A 22,891-nucleotide genomic window follows, 5' to 3' on the forward strand; every position below is an offset into this window, starting at 1 on the left:
CCTCTCCTATGGTACCTTGCTCCGCGCCTCGCTATCCTTCACTGTCCCTCTTCGAAAGCGTCAAAGAAAATTTGCGCAGATAGTATCTAATTTTAGAAAATGTCACGACCTTAATGGTTCTCGCTACGATTTGTTCTCGGAAACGAAGAGGCTGTACCTCTCTTCCAGCATTAGAGCGGCATTGTTCTACTCACCGAGTTTGCACAGCGATTCCAAAAACATGTTTACGTCACTTATCTCGCAGTGTAGTGCGAGCACTCGGCTGCAGTTTCCACCTTGTTTTAGGAACACTAATGCCGTATGTCACAATGTAATCCGATAGTGTGACGAAGGTAGTACGCAACATTTACGACCTAGTTCGTCGGTAAGATCTTAGAGATAATCTTGTTCCGCTGCAGAAGGAAATAGTAGCGCCGTATAAAGGAGACCGCAGAACGGCATCTGTCAAGTATTTGCTTCCAGCCGCAATGATGAAGAGCCTGGTTTTCGCACTTGTGCTGGTTGCTGCAGGATTCGGTAAGAGAGACACAAACTTAGCAATGGAACTACTGTGCTGTTTTATATGACAGGTATGTCGGGTACTATCGAATCTGTAAGTTTTTCCAAAACGTAATATTTTTTGAAGTTGTATTGGACATTCTTCACATGAAGATACCTTACTTAGTCAATATGCACTGTCTGATGATGTTCACCTCGATAACTGACTGGCGCCGGCAAGGTAATTCAGCGACTTCGTTCAGCGTGTTAGCTGCCTCCTGTAGTAAAAAACAACTGAGTGAACGGATCAACGATGAACTTGAACAGGTGTCGTGGGACGTCCGCCCCGAACAAATACAACGAACAATAACGAACAAAATTAGATCAAGGAAAAAAATGGTCAGCGCGACGGAATGCCATGCACAGGGGCCCAGGTTCGATTCCTGGCAGGGTTGGAGATTTCCTCCGCTCAGGGACTGGATGTTGTGTTGTCTTCATCATCATCAACTCATCCCCACCGACGCGCAAGTCGCCGAAGTGGCGTCAACTACAAAGACTTGCACCAGGCGATCGGTCTACCCGACGGGAGGCCCTAGCCACACAACATTTCATTTTTACTGTCTGATCGAAAGTATCCGGACACCTATTAGTTGATATTAGTATGGTGTGCGTCCGCTCTTCGCTTTTTTGATGGCTAGAATCCTAGTTGGGACACTTTCAACGAGGTGTCTGAATGTTTAAAGATAAAAGCTAGTCCATTCTCTTATGCAAGACCCGAAACCAGAGAAGTTAGTGATATTGGACACTAGGGTCTGGAGCAAAGTCAACGTTCCAACTCATCCGAAAGATGTTATCTTGCGGGCAGGTCGAAACTCTGGGCAGGCCAGCCCATTTCAGGAATTTATTGTCAATAAACAATTTCCTCACAGATGCCGCATTATGACAAGGTGTTCTGTCATACTGATACTGTCGTCGTCTCCGAATTGTTCCTCTGCTGTATGTAGTACACAGTCTTGTACAATGTGTTCATATCCTTCCATTTGAGGGGGGACCACACCCTAACCACGAAAAACACCCCAATTCCCTAATACTGTCTTCTCTGTACTCCACTGTGGCACTGCACTTGATGGCATGATATCATTCACCACATCCGAATGCTAAAATCGGATTACCACAGGATACAGCATGGTTCATCACCCCAAATTATTCACTTCCAGTCATCCACAGTCCAATGGCGTCGCTCTTTACGTTACATCTGACTACAGCAATGTGTTGCGTGTGAGGAATGCTCGACCACTGTAGCCCATTAGTTTTGATTTCCTACACACACTCGTTGATAGTACTGTGCAACTTGTCGATATGATACGGTATTTACAACCACGTTCCGCGATGCTCCACGGTCCCTGTCAGTCACTAAACAAGGTGTGCTGGTTTCGGTTTAGCTTTGGTCGTTCCTCCGCGTTTCCTCTTCACCATCACATCACCAGCTTTACAAGGATTGAAATGTCCCTGATGGATTTTTTCCTCAGATGACAACAGGCGACTCGCCCACGCTCGATGTCAAGCAGCACGCGTGACCGACAAATTCTGGTGTTATTTCTTCTCTACTGACAACACAACGCTCCGTGCCTCTCTTAAAACTGGTGCGTCAACCTTTCGTGACATTTAGTGCTCAATTACACTTTACCTAAGGGTATCAAGATAGAGTTAATCAACTAGTGTATATCATAAATGGAAGTGTAGCTTGTCCTTGCGTGTCGCTGTAATCGATATGGTACGATAGCAGTCCCTGCCCCATCGTGAAGACGGTTTCGGTTCAGAACTGCAGTTCGAAGATCGTGGGTGCCAAAAGAGGATATCACACTATTGGAATTCTTATGGCAAGTCACTGAAACAGCTGGAAATTGTGTGCCGAAGTGACCTGCTGGCCAGAACGTTCGTTGGAGAATGTTCCACAATACTTAGAATCTTCCAGAAGATTCGAGAATGTTTTGGAATGTCTCAGTGATGTGAAGCGAAGCTTCTTTTTCCCACTAATAGAGTTATAAAATTCTGTGTAGTAAGAATATACTTTCGTTTATTTTTAAGTATTTTTTCACCCTTCGCAGTTTGGTCGTTTTAATTTTTGGAGGACTGCATCAGATATTAAATTGTAGTGTATAGAAAAGAAGTTTTTACTGCAAAAAGTTTTAACTGGATCGTAAATGCTTATAAACTTGAGCCAGTCCATCAACTCGCTTGGTTTGTCTAGGTATCTATCGATTTTTTCGTTGCTGGAACCTGCAACTGCCTGTTGCAAACTCGTGGATTCAGCCGTCCTCGGCATTATATCTTCAGCTTATCATAAAATCATAGGCCTAGTACTAATCTTCACAGATTTAATTTTTCTTTTATTGAACCGATGCTTATTTTCATGTAATCGGCCTGTGTGCACACTGGATTTAAGAACTCGTCTTTACTGAAAGACACAAGTTGCCTATTTAAATTTTTACCACGATCGTACAACACTGTTAACTGTTCATACTCAACCTCACCACAGAAAACTTATTATTTCCTAAAACAGATTTTATGCTCTCAAAACAAATTGGCTCTGAGCACCATGGGCCTTAACTTATGAGGTCATCAGTCCCCTAGAACTTAGAACTACTTAAAACTAACTAACCGAAGGACATCACACACATCCATGCCCGAGGCAGGATTAGAACCTGTGACCTAAGCGGTTTATGTGTTATCTGTTTTCCTTTTACGGTACGCTCCGAAATTGCTTTGTCAGATACAACCCAAACGTACTGCTCTGATAGCTTATCATTCTCGTTTTTATTACTTGGGTTAATCATTGTCACAGTCTGAAATATAATCAGCAATACCAGTTATATTTAAAGATAGACAAAAATGTGATGTTACTTACTTGCAAACAAAACTCAACACGCCCAAGTGCACGAAAAAAGTAGATAGGAAAAGAGAAATTGCCACTACGAAAAGTTCTGTTGCATTGACTCAAAATCATGTGAGTGGCCTTGTTCCCCCATATCTCACATTTTAGTTATGCGTCAGGTGCTGTCACTAGTGCTATAGTTTAGAATTATCTCTTGTCCGATACAGTAGGCTGTCCAACGCTTGCCGACCTTTAACGTCATGTGTAGAACACATCTATCCTCAGCAGTAGTGCGACTGTAGGGTACGTGGGAAGAGGTTGCCTAAATATCCAGTTTCCTTGGAACGGAAAAGCTTCTGTCTACAAGTCAAAACATATTTATAAAATCAGCTTGATGAAGGAAAATAGGCAGATTCCATATTCCTAATTTTCCGAAAGCGTTTAACACGGTGCTACAGTGCAGACTGTTACCGAAGATTCACGGATACGGAATTGGTTCCCAGATATGTAAGTGGCCGAAACACTTCTTGAGTAATAGAATCCAATATGTTGTCCTCGACGGCGATTACTAATCAGAGACAAGGGTATCGTCAGGATTGCTCCAGAGAGGTGTGTAACGACCGCTCCTCTCCTCTACCTACGGCAGCGATGTGACGGATGTAGTGAGCAGCGATTTCTGGTTGTTTGCTAATGACCCTATTGTATAAGGCAAGGTGTCGTCGTTGAGTGGCTGTAGGAGGATACGAGATGACTTAGACAAATTTTTTAGTTGGCGTAATGAATGGCAGTAAGAAAAATGTAACTTAGTGCACACGAGTAGGAAAAACAAACCTACACTACTGGCCATTAAAATTACTACACCACGAAGATGACGTGCTACAGACGCGAAATTTAACCGACAGGAAGAAGATGCTGTGATATGCAAATGATTAGCTTTTCAGAACATTCACACAAGGTTGGCGCCGGTGGCGACACCTACAACGTGCTGACATGAGGAAAGTTTCCAACCGATTTCTCATACACAAACAGCAGTTGACCGGCGTTGCCTGGTGAAACGTTGTTGTGATGCCTCGTGTAAGAAGGAGAAATGCGTGCCATCAAGTTTCCGACTTTGATAAAGGTCGGATTGTAGACTATTGCGATTGCGTTTTGTCGTATCGCGAAATTGCTGCTCGCGTTGGTCGAGATCCAATGACTGTTAGCAGAATATAGAATCGGTGGGTTCAGGAGGGTAATACGGAACGCCGTGCTGGATCCCAACGACCTCGTATCACTAGCAGTCGAGATCACAGGGATCTTATCCGCATGGCTGTAACGGATCGTGCAGCCACGTCTCGATCCCTGAGTCAACAGATGGGGACGTTTGCAAGACAACAACCATCTGCACGAACAGTTCGATGACGTTTGCAGCAGCATGGACTATCAGCTCGGAGACCACGGCTGCGGTTACCCTTGACGCTGCATCAGAGACAGGAGCGGCTGCTACGGTCGCAGGTTCGAATCCTGCCTCGGACATGGATGTGTGTGATGTCCTTAGGTTAGTTAGGTTTAAGTAGTTCTAAGTTCTAGGGGACTGATGACCGCAGATGTTAAGTCCCATAGTGCTCAGAGCCATTTGAACCATTTTGAACAGACAGGAGCGCCTGAGATGGTGTACTCAATGACGAACCTGGGGGCACGAAAGGCAAAACGTCATTCTTTCGGGTGAATCCAGGTTCTGTTTACAGCATCATGATGGTCGCATCCGTGTTTGACGACATCGCGGTGAACGCACATTGGAAGCGTGTATTCGTCATAGCCATACTGGCGTATCACCCGGCGTCATGGTATGGGGTGCCATTGGTTCCAAGTCTCGGTCACCTCTTGTTCGCACTGACGGCACTTTGACCAGTGGACGTTACATTTCAGATGTGTTACGACCCGTAGCTCTACCCTTCATTCGATCCCTGCGAAACCCTACATTTCAGCAGGATAATGCACGACCGCATGTTGCAGGTCCTGTACGGAGCTTTCTGGATACAGAAAATGTTCGACTGCTGCCCTGGCAAGCACATTCTCCAGATCTCTCACCAACTGAAAAGGTCCGGTCAATGGTAGCCGAGCAACTGGCTTATCACAATACGCCAGTTACTACTCTTGATGAACTGTGGTATCGTGTTGAAGCTGCATGGGCAGCTGTACCTGTACAGGCCATCCAAGCTCTGTTTAACTCAATGCACAGGCGTATCAAGGCCGTTATTACGGCCAGAGGTGGTTGTTCCGGGTACTGAATCTCAGGATCTACGCACCCAAATTGCGTGAAAATGTAATCACATGTCAGTTCTAGTATAATATATTTGTCCAATAAATACCTGTTTATCATCTGCATTTATTCTTGGTGTAGCAATTTTAATGGCCAGTAGTGTATAATGCTCGAATACAATATTAGTAGCGCGCCGCTTGACACAGCCACGTCAATTAAATATCTAGTCGTAACATTGGAAAGCGATAGGGAACAGAACATGGATGTAAGAAAGGTAATAGAGAAGGAGAATTGAGGACTTCAGTTTCTTGGAGAATTCTAGGAAAATGTAACTCATGTGGAAAGGAGACCACGTATAGAACACTAGTGCGACTCGTTATTGGGAGCTGCTCGAGTGTTTGGGATCTTCACCAGGTCGGTCTAAAGAAAGACATCGAATTAGTTCAGAGGCGGGCAGCTAGATTTGTTACCGGTAGGTTCGAACAACACGCAAGTATTGTGGAAATGCTTCGTAAACTCAAATGAGAATTCCTGAATGGAAGAGAGCATTCTTTTCGCGAAACACTGTTGAGAAAATGTAGAGAAACGGCATTTGAGACTGATTACAGAATAATTCCACTAGCATCAACGTACAATTCGCGTAAGGACCACGAAGACAAGAGAAAACAGGGCTCGCACTTAGGCATACAGTCGTTTTTCTCTTGCTACATAGGTAAAAGGAAAGGAAATGACTAGTGGTGGTAAAAGATACCCTCCGCCATGCACCGTATGGTGGCATACGCAATACAGATGCAGACAGTTCTAATGCTGTACGTGAAAAGAATCATGCTGGTTTAGAATGTAATACTGGTCAGCGGGAGAGTAATTTTCTCATATTTAAATTGATTTTGACTTGTGATAATAGTTTCTGATGTGAAACTTTTAGACGGAAGAGGTCTTATATCCAGTTATAATATATTTAATATCATTTATAAGACAGTTCGCTACCTCGAATAATGGTTATTTTTTTTCAAATAAGAAGATCATAATCTTATATTAGGAGTTATAAATTAAAAACACACTAAAGACTAAAGAAGAAACATTACAAAGAGATAAAAGGAGCACAATTTAGGTTTAGACAGATGCTGGGTACCAGAAAGGCATTAGCTGCAACGAAAATATTGTCCAGAACTGCTATAGATAATAAATAAGCTTTTGATCGCATATAGCATCATAAAATAATGTAGCCGCTCGGTTTTGTAGTTCAGAATAACGTACAATGTTTTGAAAACGTATACTGCAACGAAACTGTGTGGGTAACTTCGTATAAGCTGTCTTCAACTCAAGACAAATCAGGTGAGTGGCAACACAGGGCTGAGGGATATCAGACTTAGAAATGAACAGAAAGTGGATCAACAATATCCACTATAATGACTGTGTTGTCGTAATTGCTAATGATACAGAGGATCTATAACAACTAATCGACGTAATTAGAGAACACAGTAATTAATGGGCCTAGATATCAATACCAAGAAATCAAACTTGTGATCATCCCATGGAACCTGAACTTAATTCGAGACCCTAGCACAACATTTAATCCGGCCTGTTCAACAGTAACGTTACAGCTTCCACTTGGAGTGATTCTGATGAAGTGGAAAACTGGAATGAACCGTTGCCTAATGTTCAGAGTGGGGAATCTGTACTCTGTATCAAATATCTTTGGGAAGTTGCCTACGCAGTTAAGGCAAGAAACTGGGATTCGCTACAAATTAAGAAGGAAAAAAAATTCTTATAACCCCTCCTGTAGTCGAACATTACAGGATTGTTTTTCCTCCTCGTCTGCTTTAACCTTGATTTTTTCTACATTTAGTGAAAGATGCGATTCATCACCCCAAATATACTACCCATCTGCCCTGTATCCTCCTACAATCACTCAACGACACCAATTTCGTATACTGTACAGAGTCATCTGTAAACAGATCGCTGTTATCCCCGTCCGTCTGATCATTTATCAATATAGAGAACGACAGGGGTCGTAGCACACTTCCATGGGACACTGACGACGATACCCTTGTCTCTGATGAGCACTCGCAATCGAGGACAAAGTACTTGGTTCTATTACTTAAGAAGTCTTCAAGCCACTCAAATATCTATGAACTTATTCCATATGCTCTTACCTTCGTTAACAGTCTGCATTGGGGCACTATGACAAACACTTCTCGGATATCTAGCAATATGGGATCTGCCTCTTGCGCTTCATCCATAGTTCGCAGGATATCAAATGAGAAAAAGGCAGGCTGTGTTTCGCACTAGCGATGCTTTCTAAATCAGGGTAGATTTGTGGACAGAAGCTTTCCCGTGGCAAGGAAATTTGTTGTATTCAAACTTAGAAAATCATCAGGAATTCTGCAGTAATCTCAAGTTAAGGCCACTAGCCTGTGATTTTGCGGGTCCGTTCTTTTATCCTTCGTGTATAGGGATGTCACCTGCGCTGTTTTCCAGTCGCTAGGGACTTCACGCTGGGCGAGAGATTGATATATAAAATTGACAAAATAAGCTAAATAAGCTTCTTTTGTCAATTTTATATATGAAAAGAGCGGCTCGGCTTCGTCTAATCGAATGTACCATCATGTGATGTAACAAGGCTCACTATTTCTGAAGAAGATATTTTTACAAATATGGAAACCTAGTTCAAAGGGCAACTGGTTAGCTGATTTTTCAACGTCTTCGGATGTACATAGTTACTGTTTCGCAGCCATGTTTAACATTTTCATAACTGACTTATTTAGTTTCATAACCGAGAAAGATCTTTAACATAATTGGGAATTGTGTGGATCGGAATATGGTACCACTTTTGGCACCTCATTATGGAAACTTGGGAAATCTACCTGAGGAGAGAAATTAGACGTACTGGACGGTTTTAACAAAAAAAAAAAAAAAAAAAAAAAAAAAAAAAAAAAAAAAATTGACGCTGAAACTGGAATTATGTTACTTGTCAATTAGTTACATCCATACATGTATAGGGGTGCCTTCAACTTGAAATGGCAAATGTTCTCGAAAACAGTTAGAAAATATCCTCAAAACATTTATAAAACTATTCTTTCAGTTCTTGCAAGGCCACGGTGAATTCTTTAAACATCACACTTTCTTTATCGCCAGTGAGCTTAGGAAAATGGACTGCCTATGTCAAATGTGTCCCTTCTACAACGAGATATTCTTTTTAAGTGCATCCCCATCAAATCAGAAAGAAGCTATCTTGCAAGATTTTACTGTGAGCAGTGTGCAGTCATGTCCACTTAGCCCGCCCTGTTAGCAGCGCCGTCTAACGCGCTGCTTCCCGAGAGGGAAGGCGTGCCGGTCGTAAGAGCTGACGGTAGGATTAGAGTGTGGCGCAGACCCCACGAAGCCATGAACCCAGGTTGTCAACAAGGCACTGTGGAAGGTGGCGGTGGCTCCATAATGGTGTGGACTGTATTTACATGGAATGGACTGGGACCTCCGGTCCAACCGAACCGATCATAGACCGTCTGCAGCCATTCAAGGACTTCCTATTCCCAAACAACGATGGAGTTTTTATGGATAACAATGCGCCATGTCACCAGGCCACAACTGCTCGCGATTGGTTTGAAAAACATTCAGGACAGTTCGAGAGAATGATTTGGCCACTCATATCGCAGACATGAATCCCATCAAACATTTGTGGGACACAATCGAGAGGTCAGTTCGTGCAGAAAATCCTGCATCAGCAACACTTGCGCAATTATTGACGGCTCTAGAAGCAGCGTGGCTCAATATTTCTGCAAGGGACTTGCAGCCGCTTGTTGAGTCCATGCCACGCCAAGGTGCTGCAGTACGCCCAGCGAAAGAGGTTCAGATGGTTCAAATGGCTCTGAGCACTATGGGACTTAACATCTGAGGTCATCAGTCCCCTAGAACTTAGAACTACTTAAATCTAACCAACCTAAGGACATCACATGCATCCATGCGCGAGGCAGGATTCGAACCTGCGACCGTAGCAGCAGCGCGGTTCCGGACTGAAGCGACTAGATCCGCTCGGCCACAGCGGTCGGCGGCGAAATAGGGTCCGACACGATATTAGAAGGTATCCCAAGACTTTTGTCACCTCAATGTATCAGAAGTCTTGTCTGCTGCTGTCCATGGCCTCCAGTGCTGGCTCCAAGTTGATGTCGCTTGCTTCACTCACCTGTGACTCGACACCCATTTCAGCCAACGCCACTCCTAACCAAGGCGTGGCGCTGTATTCGACACTCTTACCAATCATGTGTACCGTCGCCCGTGCCAGGAATGTGTGATCAGCGCTGGCACCAACAGACAGGTGGGACGCGAATTCAAAACAACGAATTAAATCAATTGCAAAGCACTTTGCATGGACACCGACAGATGTTTGAGATTTTTATGGGGATCATGAAGGACGATAGAGTAATGTTATGATTGATTGCAGAAGCAGTACACACTTTACATACCTTCTGGAATTTTTAAAGTTATGTTTCCAGGGTCTACCTTTGACCTTCTCAACGGATGAGATGACAAGTATGCTCTTGCTATTACAGTGGCGTCGTATCCGCGCTATGAGGAGGTGGTGCGCAGCCCCAAGGACTTCGACCTGCTCTACAGCTCGACGTCAGGACCTCACAACGAGACGTGGTACTTTGCCTCCGTAGTCAACCTAACGTCCATCATCATCCCGTCGCAGATCTTCAACTTCTGGAGCTCAGGTAGGGACAGAGTTAATGGCTTAGAAGAATCTGAAAAGTATTCAGTCGTTACGGAATCTGTGGCAAATTGATTAAGTGCCAGGCTCGAGCTCCAAAGGTTCGGGGCTCGATCCCTGGTTAGTCCCACAATCTTTGCCTGTTACATGTAGAGTCTGGGAAGAATTATTGCTTAAACACCTCTGCACACCCTGTAATTAATCTCATATCCCTACTGGAGCGAAACATACGGGATTGGAGTATATTTCTAAATCCATCACTTCAAGTTGGTTCTTAAAAGTTTGCAAGTAAGATTTCGAAGGACAGTTTATGTTTATCTTCAAGTGCTTGGCAGCTTAGATTTTTAGCGTCTCCATGATTCTCTCCCATGGCTCAAAAACAGTGGTCATTTGTACATCTGTTCTTTATACACATACAATATCTCATGTTAGTCCTATTTGGTACGGATCCCACACACTTGAGTAATAGTGCAGCATGGATCGCACTTGTGTGCTCCTAACAAACTCTTTTGTAGACCGATTGCATTTCCCTAGTAGTCTACCAATGAACCTATGTCTTCCACCTGCTTTTTCTATGACTGACCCTATGCGATCGCTCTGTTGCATATCCCTAAAAAACTGCGGGTAAATTCTACACCACAAAGAACGGTATCCCACAGGGATCGGTTCTATCCTCGCTTTTGTTTACCTTGTACCTTGTACACCAGCGACATAGTCGCCACTGATTCCATAGTTTTCGGTTCGTCGACGATCTAGCGACAGCGACTCAAAATAGTATAGTAGAATAAGGTGAACAAACACTTACTCACGCTCTAGGAAAGACAGGCCCTTAATACAGAAAGTGGATACTTAGCCCGGACCCTACTAAAAAAGAAGTCAGCTCTTTACACCTTACCAGGAGAATGGCAAACAGAGAATTGAATTAACGTTCCGAAACAAACAAACAAAAAAAAAAAAAGAATTACGACGTAGTCGACATCTTAAATATTTTGATGTGACTCTCGATAGATCCCTGGCATTTAGGAAACACATAGAACTAATAGAATATACACTAAAATCAAGAATGAAATATTAATAAAACTGGTTGGTGCTAGCTCCTATTTGGAATCTAATGCAAACACCTTAAGAATTGCAGCACACGCACTTGTGTATCCTGCCATCAAATACTGATCTTCTGTTCGGAGTAGAAGTTGCCATGCCAACAAAATAGGTATCCATCTAAATGACACCATGAGGATCGGGAGAGGAACTCTTAAATTCACACCAATAATCTGCATGTCAATAATCGCCAATACTGCCCCTTCAACTCTCCGACGACAACAGGCACTAACAAATGAACTGATAAAACTCAAAAGCCCCAGAGACTTCCCATTTCATGAAACGCTAAACAGTTCACCACGCTCCGACTAAAATCTACAGAATAAAGCTGGGTAAACAATGGCTAACTCGACGCAAAAAGCTATAATCTGAAAGATGAGTGAAAAATCATAGACGTCTTTCCATACGCATAAGAAGTTGGATAAAATAGATAAGGCCATCCAACACCAGGGAGCGAACTAACCAAGAAAAACATGGAGCTCTCTCAACCGTATCAGAACTGGCCTCGCCGTGACCAAAGCAATGCTGCACAAATAGGGAATTACCGATGATGAGTAAAGCGACTGCGGAACGTCGTAACAGACACAGGAGCACATTTTGCACGGCTGCCAAAGAAGAAAATTCATGTGCACTTGGAAAGATCTCGTGGACGCCACACCTGCAGCAATTAAAAGATTGGAGTCTTTGAATATCCAACTATGATGGAAAATGGATATCTGGACATCTTTTAGCTATTGCCGCTTCTCCAGCTTTCATTATTACTTATACATAGATATCTATATATATATGCAGCTTCTTGTATTGTTTTATATCATTTTATCTTTTTTGTATCAATTGAATTGTATGTAATTAAAAAGTATAATTCTGTTAGCCATGTTGTTGTTGTTGTGGTCTTCAGTCCTGAGACTGGTTTGATGGAGTTCTCCATGCTACTCTATCCAGTGCAAGCTGCTTCATCTCCCAGTTCGTACTGCAGCCTACATCCTTCTGAATCTGCTCAGTGTATTCATCTCTTGGTCTCCCTCTACCATTTTTACCCTCCACGCTGCCCTCCAATCCTAAATTGGTGATCCCTTGATGTCTCAGAACATGTCCTACAAACCGATCCCTTCTTCTAGTCAAGTAGTGTCACAAACTCCTCCCCAATTCTATTCAATATCTCCTCATTAGTTATGTGATCTACCCATCTAATCTTCAACATTCTTCTGTAGCACCACATTTCGAAAGCTTCTATTCTCTTCTTGTCCAAACTATTTATCGTCCATGTTTCACTTCCATACATGGCTACACTCCATACAAACACTTTCAGAAACGACTTCCTGACACCTAAATCCATACTCGATGTTAACATATTTCTCTTCTTCAGAAACGCTTTCCTTGCCATTGCCAGTCTACATTTTATATCCTCTCTACTTCGACCATCATCAGTTATTTACTCCCCAAATAGCAAAACTCCTTTACCACTTAAGTGTCTCATTTCCCAATCTAATTCCCTCAGCATCACCCGAGTTAACTCGACTACATTCCATTATCCTCGTTTTGCTTTTGCTGATGTTCATCTTATATCCTCCTTTCAAGACACTGTCCATTGCGTTCAACTGCTCTTCCAAGTCATTTGCTGTCTCTGACAGAATTACGATGTCATCTGCGAAGTTTTTATTTCTTCTCCATAGATTTTAATACCTACTCCGAATTTTTCTTTTGTTTCCTTTTGCCGCCCGCGGTGGTCTAGCGGTTCTAGGCGCGCAGTCCGGAACCGCGCGACTGCTACGGTCGCAGGTTCGAATCCTGCCTCGGGCATGGATGTGTGTGTCGTCCTTAGGTTAGTTAGGTTTAATTAGTTCTAAGTTCTAGGCGACTGATGACCTGAGAAGTTAAGTCGCATAGTGCTCAGAGCCATTTTTTGTTTCCTTTACTGCTTGCTCAATATACAGATTGAATAACATCGGGGAGAAGCTACAACCCTGTCTCACTCCCTTCCCAACCACTGCTTCCCTTTCATGTCCCTCGACTCCTATAATTGCCATCTGATTTCTGTACAAATTGTAAATAGCCTTTCGCTCCCTGTATTTTATCCCTGCCACCTTCAGAACTTGAAAGAGAGTATTAGAGTCTGCATTGTCAAAAGCTTTCTTTAAGTCTACAAATGCTAGAAACGTAGGTTTGACTTTTCCTAATCTAGCTTCTAAGATCTACATCTACATCTACATACATACTCTGCAATCCACCGTACGGTGCATGGCTGAGGGTACCTCGTACCGCAACTAGCATCTTCTCTCCCTGTTCCACTCCCAAACAGAACGTGAGAAAAATGATTGCCTGTATGCCTCTGTACGAGCCCTAATCTCTCTTATCTTTGTGGTCTTTCCGCGGAATGTAAGTTGGCGGCATTAAAAATGTACTGCAGTCAGCCTCTAATGCTGGTTCTCTAAATTTCCTCAGTAGCGATTCACGAAAAGATCGCCTCCTTTCCTCCAGAGACTCCCATCCGAGTTCCTGAAGCATTTCCGTAACACTCACGTGATGATCAAACCCACCAGTAACAAATCTAGCAGCCCGCCTCTGAATTGCTTCTATATCTTCCCTCAATCCGACCTGATAGGGATCCCAAACGCTCGAGCAGTGCTCAAGAATAGGTCTTATTAGTGTTTTATAAGCGGTCTCCTTCACAGATGAACCACATCTTCCCAAAATTCTACCAACGAACCGAAAACGACCAACCACATTCCCCACAACTGCCATAACGTGCATTTCCCATATCCGTCAGCAATGTTACGCCCAAATACTTAATCGACATGACTGTGTCAAGCGCTACACTACTACTGAAGTATTCAAACATTACAGGATTCTTTTTCCTATTCATCTGCATTAATTTACATTTATCTATATTTAGAGTTAGCTGCTATTCTTTACACCAATCACAAATCCTGTCCAAGTCATCTTGTATCCTCCTACCGTCACTCAACGACGACACCTTCCAATACACCACAGCATCATCAGCAAACAGCCGCACATTGCTATCCACCCTATCCGAAAGATCATTTATGTAGATAGAAAACAGCAGTGGACCTACCACACATCCCTGGGGCGCTCCAGACGACACCCTCACCTCCGATGGACACTCACTGGGTTCTATTACTTAAGAAGTCTTCGAGCCACTCACATACTTGGGAACCAATCCCATATGCTCGTACCTTAGTTAGGAGTCTGCAGTGGGGCACCGAGTCAAACGCTTCCGGAAGTCAAGGAATATGGCACCCGTCTGACACCCTTCATCCATGGTTCGCAAGATATCATGTGAAAAAAGGGCGAGTTGCGTTTCGCAGGAGCGATGCTTTCTAAAGCCGTGTTGATGCATGGACAGCTACTTCCCTGTCTCAAGGAAATTCATTGTATTCGTACTGAGAATATGTTCGAGAATCCTGCAACAAACTGATGTTAAGGATATTGGTCTGTAATTTTGAGGATCCGTCCTTCTAACCTTCTCATATACAGGCGTCACCTGCGCTAATTTCCAGTCGCTCGGGACTTTACGTTGGGCAAGAGATTCGCGATAAATGCAAGCTAAGTAAGGAGCCAATGCAGTAGAGTACTCTCTGTAAAACCGAATTGGAATCCCTTCAGGACCTGGCGATTTATTTGTTTTCAACCCATTCAGCTGCTTCACAACCCCAGGGATGTCTGTCACTATGTCCTCCATACGGGAATCTGTACGAGACTCAAACGACGGTATGTTTGTACGATCCTCCTGCGTGAAAGATTTCTCAAATGCTTAATTTAAAATTTCAGCTTTCGTTTTGCTGTCTTCCGTTGCCAGGCCGACTGATCAGTGAGTGACTGGATGTAAGTCTTCGACCCGGTTACCGATTTTACGTAAGACCAGAATTTCCTTGGGTTTTCAGCAAGATCTTTTGCTAAGGTATGACTGTGGTAGTAGTTGAATGCTTCGCGCATCCCTCTTTTTACAGCAGCACGAATCTCTACTAACTTTTGCCTGTCCTCATTCCCCCGATCTTCCTTGTACCGCGAGTGCAACTGCCTTTGTTTCCTGAGCATTCTCCGAATTGCGCTGTTAAACCACGGTGGGTCTTTTCCGTCCGTAACCCACATTTTCGGCACATACTTGTCCAATGCGTGATTTACAATGTGTTTAAAATTTGCCCATAATTCTTCCACGTCCATCGTACGGGAAGTAAATGAAGTCGATTCATTTACTAAGTGGGATGCTAACAACTGCTTATCTGCTCTTTAAAGTAAGAATACTCTGCTAGCCTTCTTGACCGACTTTTTAACTTTCGTAACCATGGTTGTAATGAAACTTCCTGGCAGATTAAAACTGTGTGCCCGACCGAGACTCGAACTCGGGACCTTTGCCTTTCGCGGGCAAGTGCTCTACCATCTGAGCTACCGAAGCACGACTCACGCCCGGTAATCATAGCTTTACTTCTGCCAGTGTCTCCTACCTTCCAAACTTTACAGAAGCTCTCCTGCGAACCTTGCAGAACTAGCCCTCCTGAAAGAAAGGATGTAGCTGAGACATGGCTTAGCCGCAGCCCGGGGGATGTTTCCAGAATGAGATTTTCACTCTGCAACGGAGTGTGCGCTGATATGAAACTTCCTGGCAGATTAAAACTGTGTGCCCGACCGAGACTCGAACTCGGGACCTTTGCCTTTTGTGGGCAAGTGCTCTACCATCTGAGCTACCGAAGCACGACTCACGCCCGGTACTCATAGCTTTACTTCTGCCAGTATCTCGTCTCCTTCTTCTGTAAAGTTTGGAAGGTAGGAGACGAGATACTGGCAGAAGTAAAGCTGTGAGTACCGGGCGTGAGTCGTGCTTCGGTAGCTCAGATGGTAGAGCACTTGCCCGTGAAAGGCAAAGGTCTCGAGTTCGAGTCTCGGTCGGGCACACAGTTTTAATCTGCCAGGAAGTTTCATATCAGCGCACACTCCGCTGCAGAGTGAAAATCTCATTCTGGAAACATAGTCGTAATGACAACATCATGATCACTAATCCCTGTCTCAACACTGACTCCGTCGATGAGGTCTGGTCTGTTCGTGGCTACCTGATCTAAAATATTTCCATTACGCGTTGGCTGTCGATTTAGGTGCTCAAGACAGTTTTCGGATAATGTGTTCAAAAGTAATTCACACGACGGCTTGTCTGTACAATCTGTACTGAATGCATAGACATCCCAGTCTATACTAGGTAGGTCGAAGTCGCCTCCGACTAATATAGCATAATCCGGGTACTTCTACGATACTGAATGTAGACTCCTTTTGAATGATTCTAGAACTGTCACAGTGGAACCTGGTGGCCGGTAATAACTCGCCACAATTAACTTAATTAATAATTATTTTTAATTTATTATTTTTAATTTACAATTAATAATTATTTTTGTCAACTGCAATGAAGACACCACCTCCTACGGTGTCTAATCTGTCTTTCCGATACACGTTCCAACCCTCACTAAATATTTCAGAACTTCCTATCTCAGGGTTCAGCCAGGTCTCAGTCCTGAGAACTGGGCGCTAATGACCACTGTAGCTGTGCGCCCTAAAACCACAAAAAAAAAAAAAAAAAATAAATAAATAAATAAAAAATAAAAAAATAATCAGTCCCGAGAATAATTTGCGCGCCAGAGTCAGTATTGCCTCACCTGTTCCAGCATTTCTACGGAATCCAAACTGATCTTCCTAGAGTTCGGCTTCTACCAGTTTTTCCACACGTCTGTAAAGCCATATACTAGATAAAATAAATAAATTCCCCATTACGAGAGCATGCTAAAAAGTAACGCATCCGAACTTTTTATTTGAACATTATTAAAACTTTTTAAACGAAACAAAATTTATTGATATTCTGTAACTGCAAGCAAGTCTCCTAAGTGGAGTCCAATTGAGAGACTTGCAACAGGCCGTCGTGCCAGACGACATTATTTATTATTCTTCATGTCTACTTATTAGCAGCCGTCTGCCGCTAGAGGGCTCCGAACTACAGCGTGCAACATCGCAGTCTGCAATGTAACTAAAAGAAATATGTCGGTGCGTGGGAAACAGTGTGCTATAATCCAGTTTCGAATTCGAAATATTCCATCCAGACATGGAGCACCCTCTCCTTCAGCATGACAATGCCATACTACACACGACCGGTGCGACATCTGCAGCCATATGACACCATAGGGTCATTGTCGTCGATTATCCTACATACAGTTCTCACTTGGGCCCATTCGATTTTCATTTGTTTCCAAAATTTAAAGAGCACCTTCGAGGACTTCACTTTGCTAGTGATGAAGCAGTGCAAACAGAGGTGAGGTTGTAGCTCCGTCAACAAAGTCAAACATTCTACAATGACGGTATTAACAAACTGGTCTCTCAATGGAAGAAATATGTTCGTTGCCAGGGTGAAACAAATAGGCCCTATGTTGACATGAAGAATCAAGATGTAGAATGTTAATATTATTTGTTTTATTTAAAAAGCTTTAAGGGGTTTCACATAAAAAAGTGGATCCATTAATTTTTAGCACGACCTCGTAGACTGAGCTACAATTTGCCCAGTCTGTCTCTGTGCCTGCCTGCCTGTCTGTCTCTCTTTCTCTCTCTCTCTCTCTCTCTCTTCGTGTTGACATCGGTATCTACCTTCATTCATTTTGTTTTACTGCACAGACTTCCTACATGACAAGGTAATTCATAAACTGATTTTGTCAATGAGGAACATCACATATTTGTGTCGACATAGCCATATACAGGGTGTTACAAAAAGGTACGGCCAAACTTTCAGGAAACATTCCTCACACACAAAGAAAGAAAATATGTTATGTGGACATGTGTCCGGAAACGCTTACTTTCCATGTCAGAGCTCATTTTATTACTTCTCTTCAAATCACAGTAATCATGGAATGGAAACACACAGCAACAGAACGTACCAGCGTGACTTCAAACACTTTGTTACAGGAAATGTTCAAAATGTCCTCCGTTTGCGAGGATACATGCATCCACCCTCCGTCGCATGGAATCCCTGATGCGCTGATGCAGCCCTGGAGAATGGCGTATTGTATCACAGCCGTCCACAATACGAGCACGAAGAGTCTCTACATTCGGTACCGGGGTTACGTAGACAAGAGCTTTCAAATGCCCCCATAAATGAAAGTCAAGAGGGTTGAGGTCAGGAGAGCGTGGAGGCCATGGAATTGGTCCGCCTCTACCAATCCATCGGTCACCGAATCTGTTGTTGAGAAGCGTACGAACACTTCGACTGAAATGTGCAGGAGCTTCATCGTGCATGAACCACATGTTGTGTCGTACTTGTAAAGGCACATGTTCTAGCAGCACAGGTAGAGTATCCCGTATGAAATCATGATAACGTGCTCCATTGAGCATAGGTGGAAGAACAAACTAAAATGAGCTCTAACATGGAACTTAAGCGTTTCCGGACACATGTCCACATAACATCTTTGCTTTATTTGTGTGTGAGGAATGTTTCCTGAAAGTTTGGCCGTACCTTTTTGCAACACCCAGTATCCTGCAGAAAACTACTATTGTAGAGGAGTCGTCGCAACAATTTGGCTTGTGAGATCAGACATCTTTCAAACAAATAGGCTGTATGTTGTAAGGGCACTCATGGACATGCTGCGTGACATAAAATCAAAATTTCACCATCAACATACACTGATGAGTCAATACATTGTGACGACCTGTTTAATAGCTTGTTTGCCCGTTTTTGGGACGAAATTCATCACTGATTCTGCGTATCATGGATACGACAGTTTGTTGACAGGCTTACTGAAGTATGTGGCGTTAGATGTCTACGCACAGGTCATGTAATCAGAGTTAATAACGGGCCGCTGACCTGCGTACGCGGTGTTGGCACCCGATAGCGATCCAGATGGGCTCCACAAGATTTACATCAGGCGAATTTGGTCGCCGAGACACAAACATGAGTTCACTATAATGCTCCTCAAACAACTATAGAACGGTTCTAGCTCTGAGACGCGGACGGTTATACTGCTGGAAGATCGTATCACCTGTCGGGAAAGAGATCAAGCATAAAGATGGTTCGCAGCTGGCAGCGTGTCTTCGATTACTACCACAAGTCCCATACAAGTGCAGGAGAAGTCTCCCGTAGCGTAGTACGGCTCTCACCAGCCTGCGTCCGTGAAACACTGCACATTCAGAGCCGCCGTTTACCTCGATGACGACGTCTGTGGGGAGGACCATCGACCTAGTGTAGCAAAAATGTGATTCACCCGAAGAGCTGACTCTATTCCAGTGATCGACCACCCCTACATGTCAACACGTAGGGGTGGTCTTCTGCGCAGCTCCGTGTTCAACAATCTACGATGAACAGTGTGCTCTGAAACACTTGTGCGTGCACCAGCATTGTGCTCTTTCGGCAGAGATGCCACAGATCACCACCTAGCCTACTTTACGGAGCAGACAAGCCTCCGAAGCCCATGTTCTGTGAAGAGTCGTGGACGTACAACCATTTAGTGCCTAGTAGCAGTCTCACTATCTTTCTATATCTACATCTACGTGATTACCCAGTTATTCACAATAAAGTGCCTGGCAGAGGGTTCAATGAACCACTTTCAAGCTGTCTCTCTAACGTTCCACTCTCGAACGGCGCTCGGGAAAAACGAGCACTTAAATTTTGCTGTGCGAGCCCTGATTTCTCTTATTTTATCGTGATGATCATTCTTCCATATGTAGGTGGGTGCCAACAGAATGTCTTCGCAGTCGGAGGATAAAACTGGTGGTTGAAATTTTATGAGAAGATCCCGTCGCAATGAAAAACGCCTTTGGTTTAATGATTGCCACTCCAATTCATTTATCGTGTCTGTGGCACTATCTCGCCTATTTCATGATAATACAAAACGAGCTGCACTTCTTTGAACTTTTTAGATGTCATCCGTCAGTCCCACCTGATGCGGATACCACACCGCACAGCAGTACTCCAGAATAGGGGGGACAAGCGTGGCGTAAGGAGTCTCTTTAGTAGACCTGTTGCACCTTCTAAGTGTTCTGACGATCTTTGGTTTTCTCTACCCACAACACTATCTATGTGATCGTTCCAATTTAGATTATTTGTAATTGCTATCCCTAAGTATTTAGTTGAATCTGCAGCCTTAAGATTTGTGTGAGTTACCACGTAATCGAAATTTATAGGATTTCTTTTAGTACTCATATGAATAACTTCACATTTTTCTTTACTGATGATCAATTTCCACTTTTCGCACAATGCAGATATCTTATCTAATTCGTTTTGGGCATCTGATGACTTGACAAGAGACTAAATAACAGCATCATCTGCAGATCTGCAAACAATCTAAGAGGGCTAATCAGATTGTCTCCTATGTCGTTAATATATATCAGGAACAATAGTGGGCCTATAATACTTCCTTGGCAAACGTCGTATATTACTTCTGTTTTACTCTCGAATCCAGTCGTACAAATGCGATATTCCGTAGGCACGCAGTTTGGTTAGAAGGCGCTTGTGAGGAACCGTGTCGAAAGCCTTTTGGAAATCTAAAAATATGGAATCAACTTTACTTCCCCTGTCGATAGCACTCATTGCTTCACGAGAATAATGAGCTTGTTGTGTTTCACAAGAACGATATTTTCTGAACCCGTGCTGACTATGTGTTAATAAAGTGTTTTCTTCGAGGTACTTCCTAATGATCGAACACAGTATGTGTTCCAAAACCGTATTACAAATCGACGTTAGTGATAAGGGCCTGTAATTCAGCGGATTACTCCTCTTTCCCTTTTTGGGTGTTGGTGTAACTTGAGCAATTTTCCAGTCTTTAGGTACGGATCTTTCCGTAGAAGCTCACGTCAATAGCACGTCAACATTCGACCACCTTCGCCGGAGATACTCGTTCACAGCCTTTGCGTAATAATAATCTGTCCCTTGACAAAGTCGCTGATCTCAGTCCGTTTCCTTATATGCAGCCCATTTCTTCGCTAGGGTGATCCCCCATCCACCTCTCCAGTGCTTACATAATTTTCATAGCGCATTACTTGTCCGCAACGTCACCAGGCGGCATCCAATCTCATGGTGGGCAATGGTCATAATGTTTTGACTTATTAGTGCAGACGTTAAAAGCCACCCTTCTCTCGCCCTGTGTGTTTTTTTCAATTAGAGACGAGGATCTTGTGATCACATTGACAGGACATACAATTAAATAAATTTTTTTGAAACTGATCCAGATACACAGCAATCTCCGGATCACAGCTTCTTTGTTGGTTCTTTTAACAGGTCCATGGACGAGTGGATCGTACAAAGAGGAGGTTGACATTTACGTGTACGAGACGGTACTCGCGAGCGGTTCCGGGTCGCAGACTTACTTGTTGGCGTCTGGCTCCTTCAACGGCACCGCCAGATTCGGCCAGGAACTGGACATCCCGCTCAGGAACGCTACGCTCAACGGCGCGCCCCCAGTCGGTCAGTACTTCAACGCCTACAGGGGCTACAAGTACACGGTCAACATCGTCTTCAAGAAGACCGGCATCTACCCGTGGTACACGACGAGGACTCTCTCCACCTACTCCGTGGTCTCGGGCATGACAAATGGAGTTGGAATTGCCATCGGACTGTCGTACACTCTTGTCTGAGAGGTTGTGCCAAATCAACGCATCGCTTTGGTTAGCTATGAGACTCAACTGTCGTAGAGGCTTGCAGACTGGGGCGTTATTCACTACTCCTGCTGCTATTGTGGTTCGTGCTACAAACAATTTGTACAGCCAACTCACTGCTCACAGAAAGCGGCCGAAAAATGCTTTCTAGGTCTGCATCTCAGCTTCAGTTTACTATCAAAAATATCAATGAACTGAAGCTGAGACGCACACATGGGCAGCAAACATTTTTCAGCCGCATCCCAGTAGCACTGAGTCAGCTGGCCGCATCGTTTGAAGCAAGAAGTCATTTTCATTTTGTATCTGAACCAAAGATGTTAGGTTCCGTTACCAGTTGTATTATGTATTTTAGTAACATTTTATTTCTCAGATTTCTTGTTTTATGATATAAAAGTCTTAGCGACAGCAAGTTTCGCTGAAATGAAAAATAAGCACACAAGCAGTTACAATGTGGTGAATGTGCTAGCATAAATATTTCACTAAATTTGTTCAATGTATCCTAAAAAAAAAAAAACAACCAGGCAAGCTTGGTGCCATTTGCTGTATACCCTCGTCACAAAAATTAGGCTCTTGTATGTATAAACAGAGCACGACAAATTTATGTATAATGGCTCAGACTGTAAGCCTTGTCACCTAATGAAATCTGTATCGGATGGTAAAATAGCATAAAGCTACATATAGTACAATTCAACTGTAACGAATGATCTGTAGTTGCTACTTTGCAGCATTTGAGGTAACTTATGAAGCACATTCACGAAAACGGTCACGCACGATGTTAACAGTTGGTGTACTGAATGGAACTTATGTTTAAATTTCTACAAATGCAATATATTTTCCATAAACAAGTAAAATAACC

At 43.4% G+C, this 22,891-nt stretch overlaps 1 protein-coding gene across 1 annotated transcript; it reads left to right on the forward strand.

The window, feature by feature from the left end:
* The first annotated feature begins 467 nt into the window (after window positions 1-467).
* LOC124775258 lies at window positions 468-22,360 on the forward strand. The gene is made up of 3 exons (XM_047250097.1): window positions 468-516; window positions 10,145-10,309; window positions 21,659-22,360. The coding sequence occupies exons 1-3, from the start codon at window positions 468-470 to the stop codon at window positions 22,012-22,014; spliced, it is 570 nt and encodes a 189-aa protein (XP_047106053.1). The 3' UTR covers window positions 22,015-22,360.
* The last annotated feature ends 531 nt before the right edge of the window (window positions 22,361-22,891 follow it).

This window comes from Schistocerca piceifrons, chromosome 2 (genome assembly GCF_021461385.2).
Source record: "Schistocerca piceifrons isolate TAMUIC-IGC-003096 chromosome 2, iqSchPice1.1, whole genome shotgun sequence".
Lineage (NCBI taxonomy): Eukaryota > Metazoa > Arthropoda > Insecta > Orthoptera > Acrididae > Schistocerca > Schistocerca piceifrons.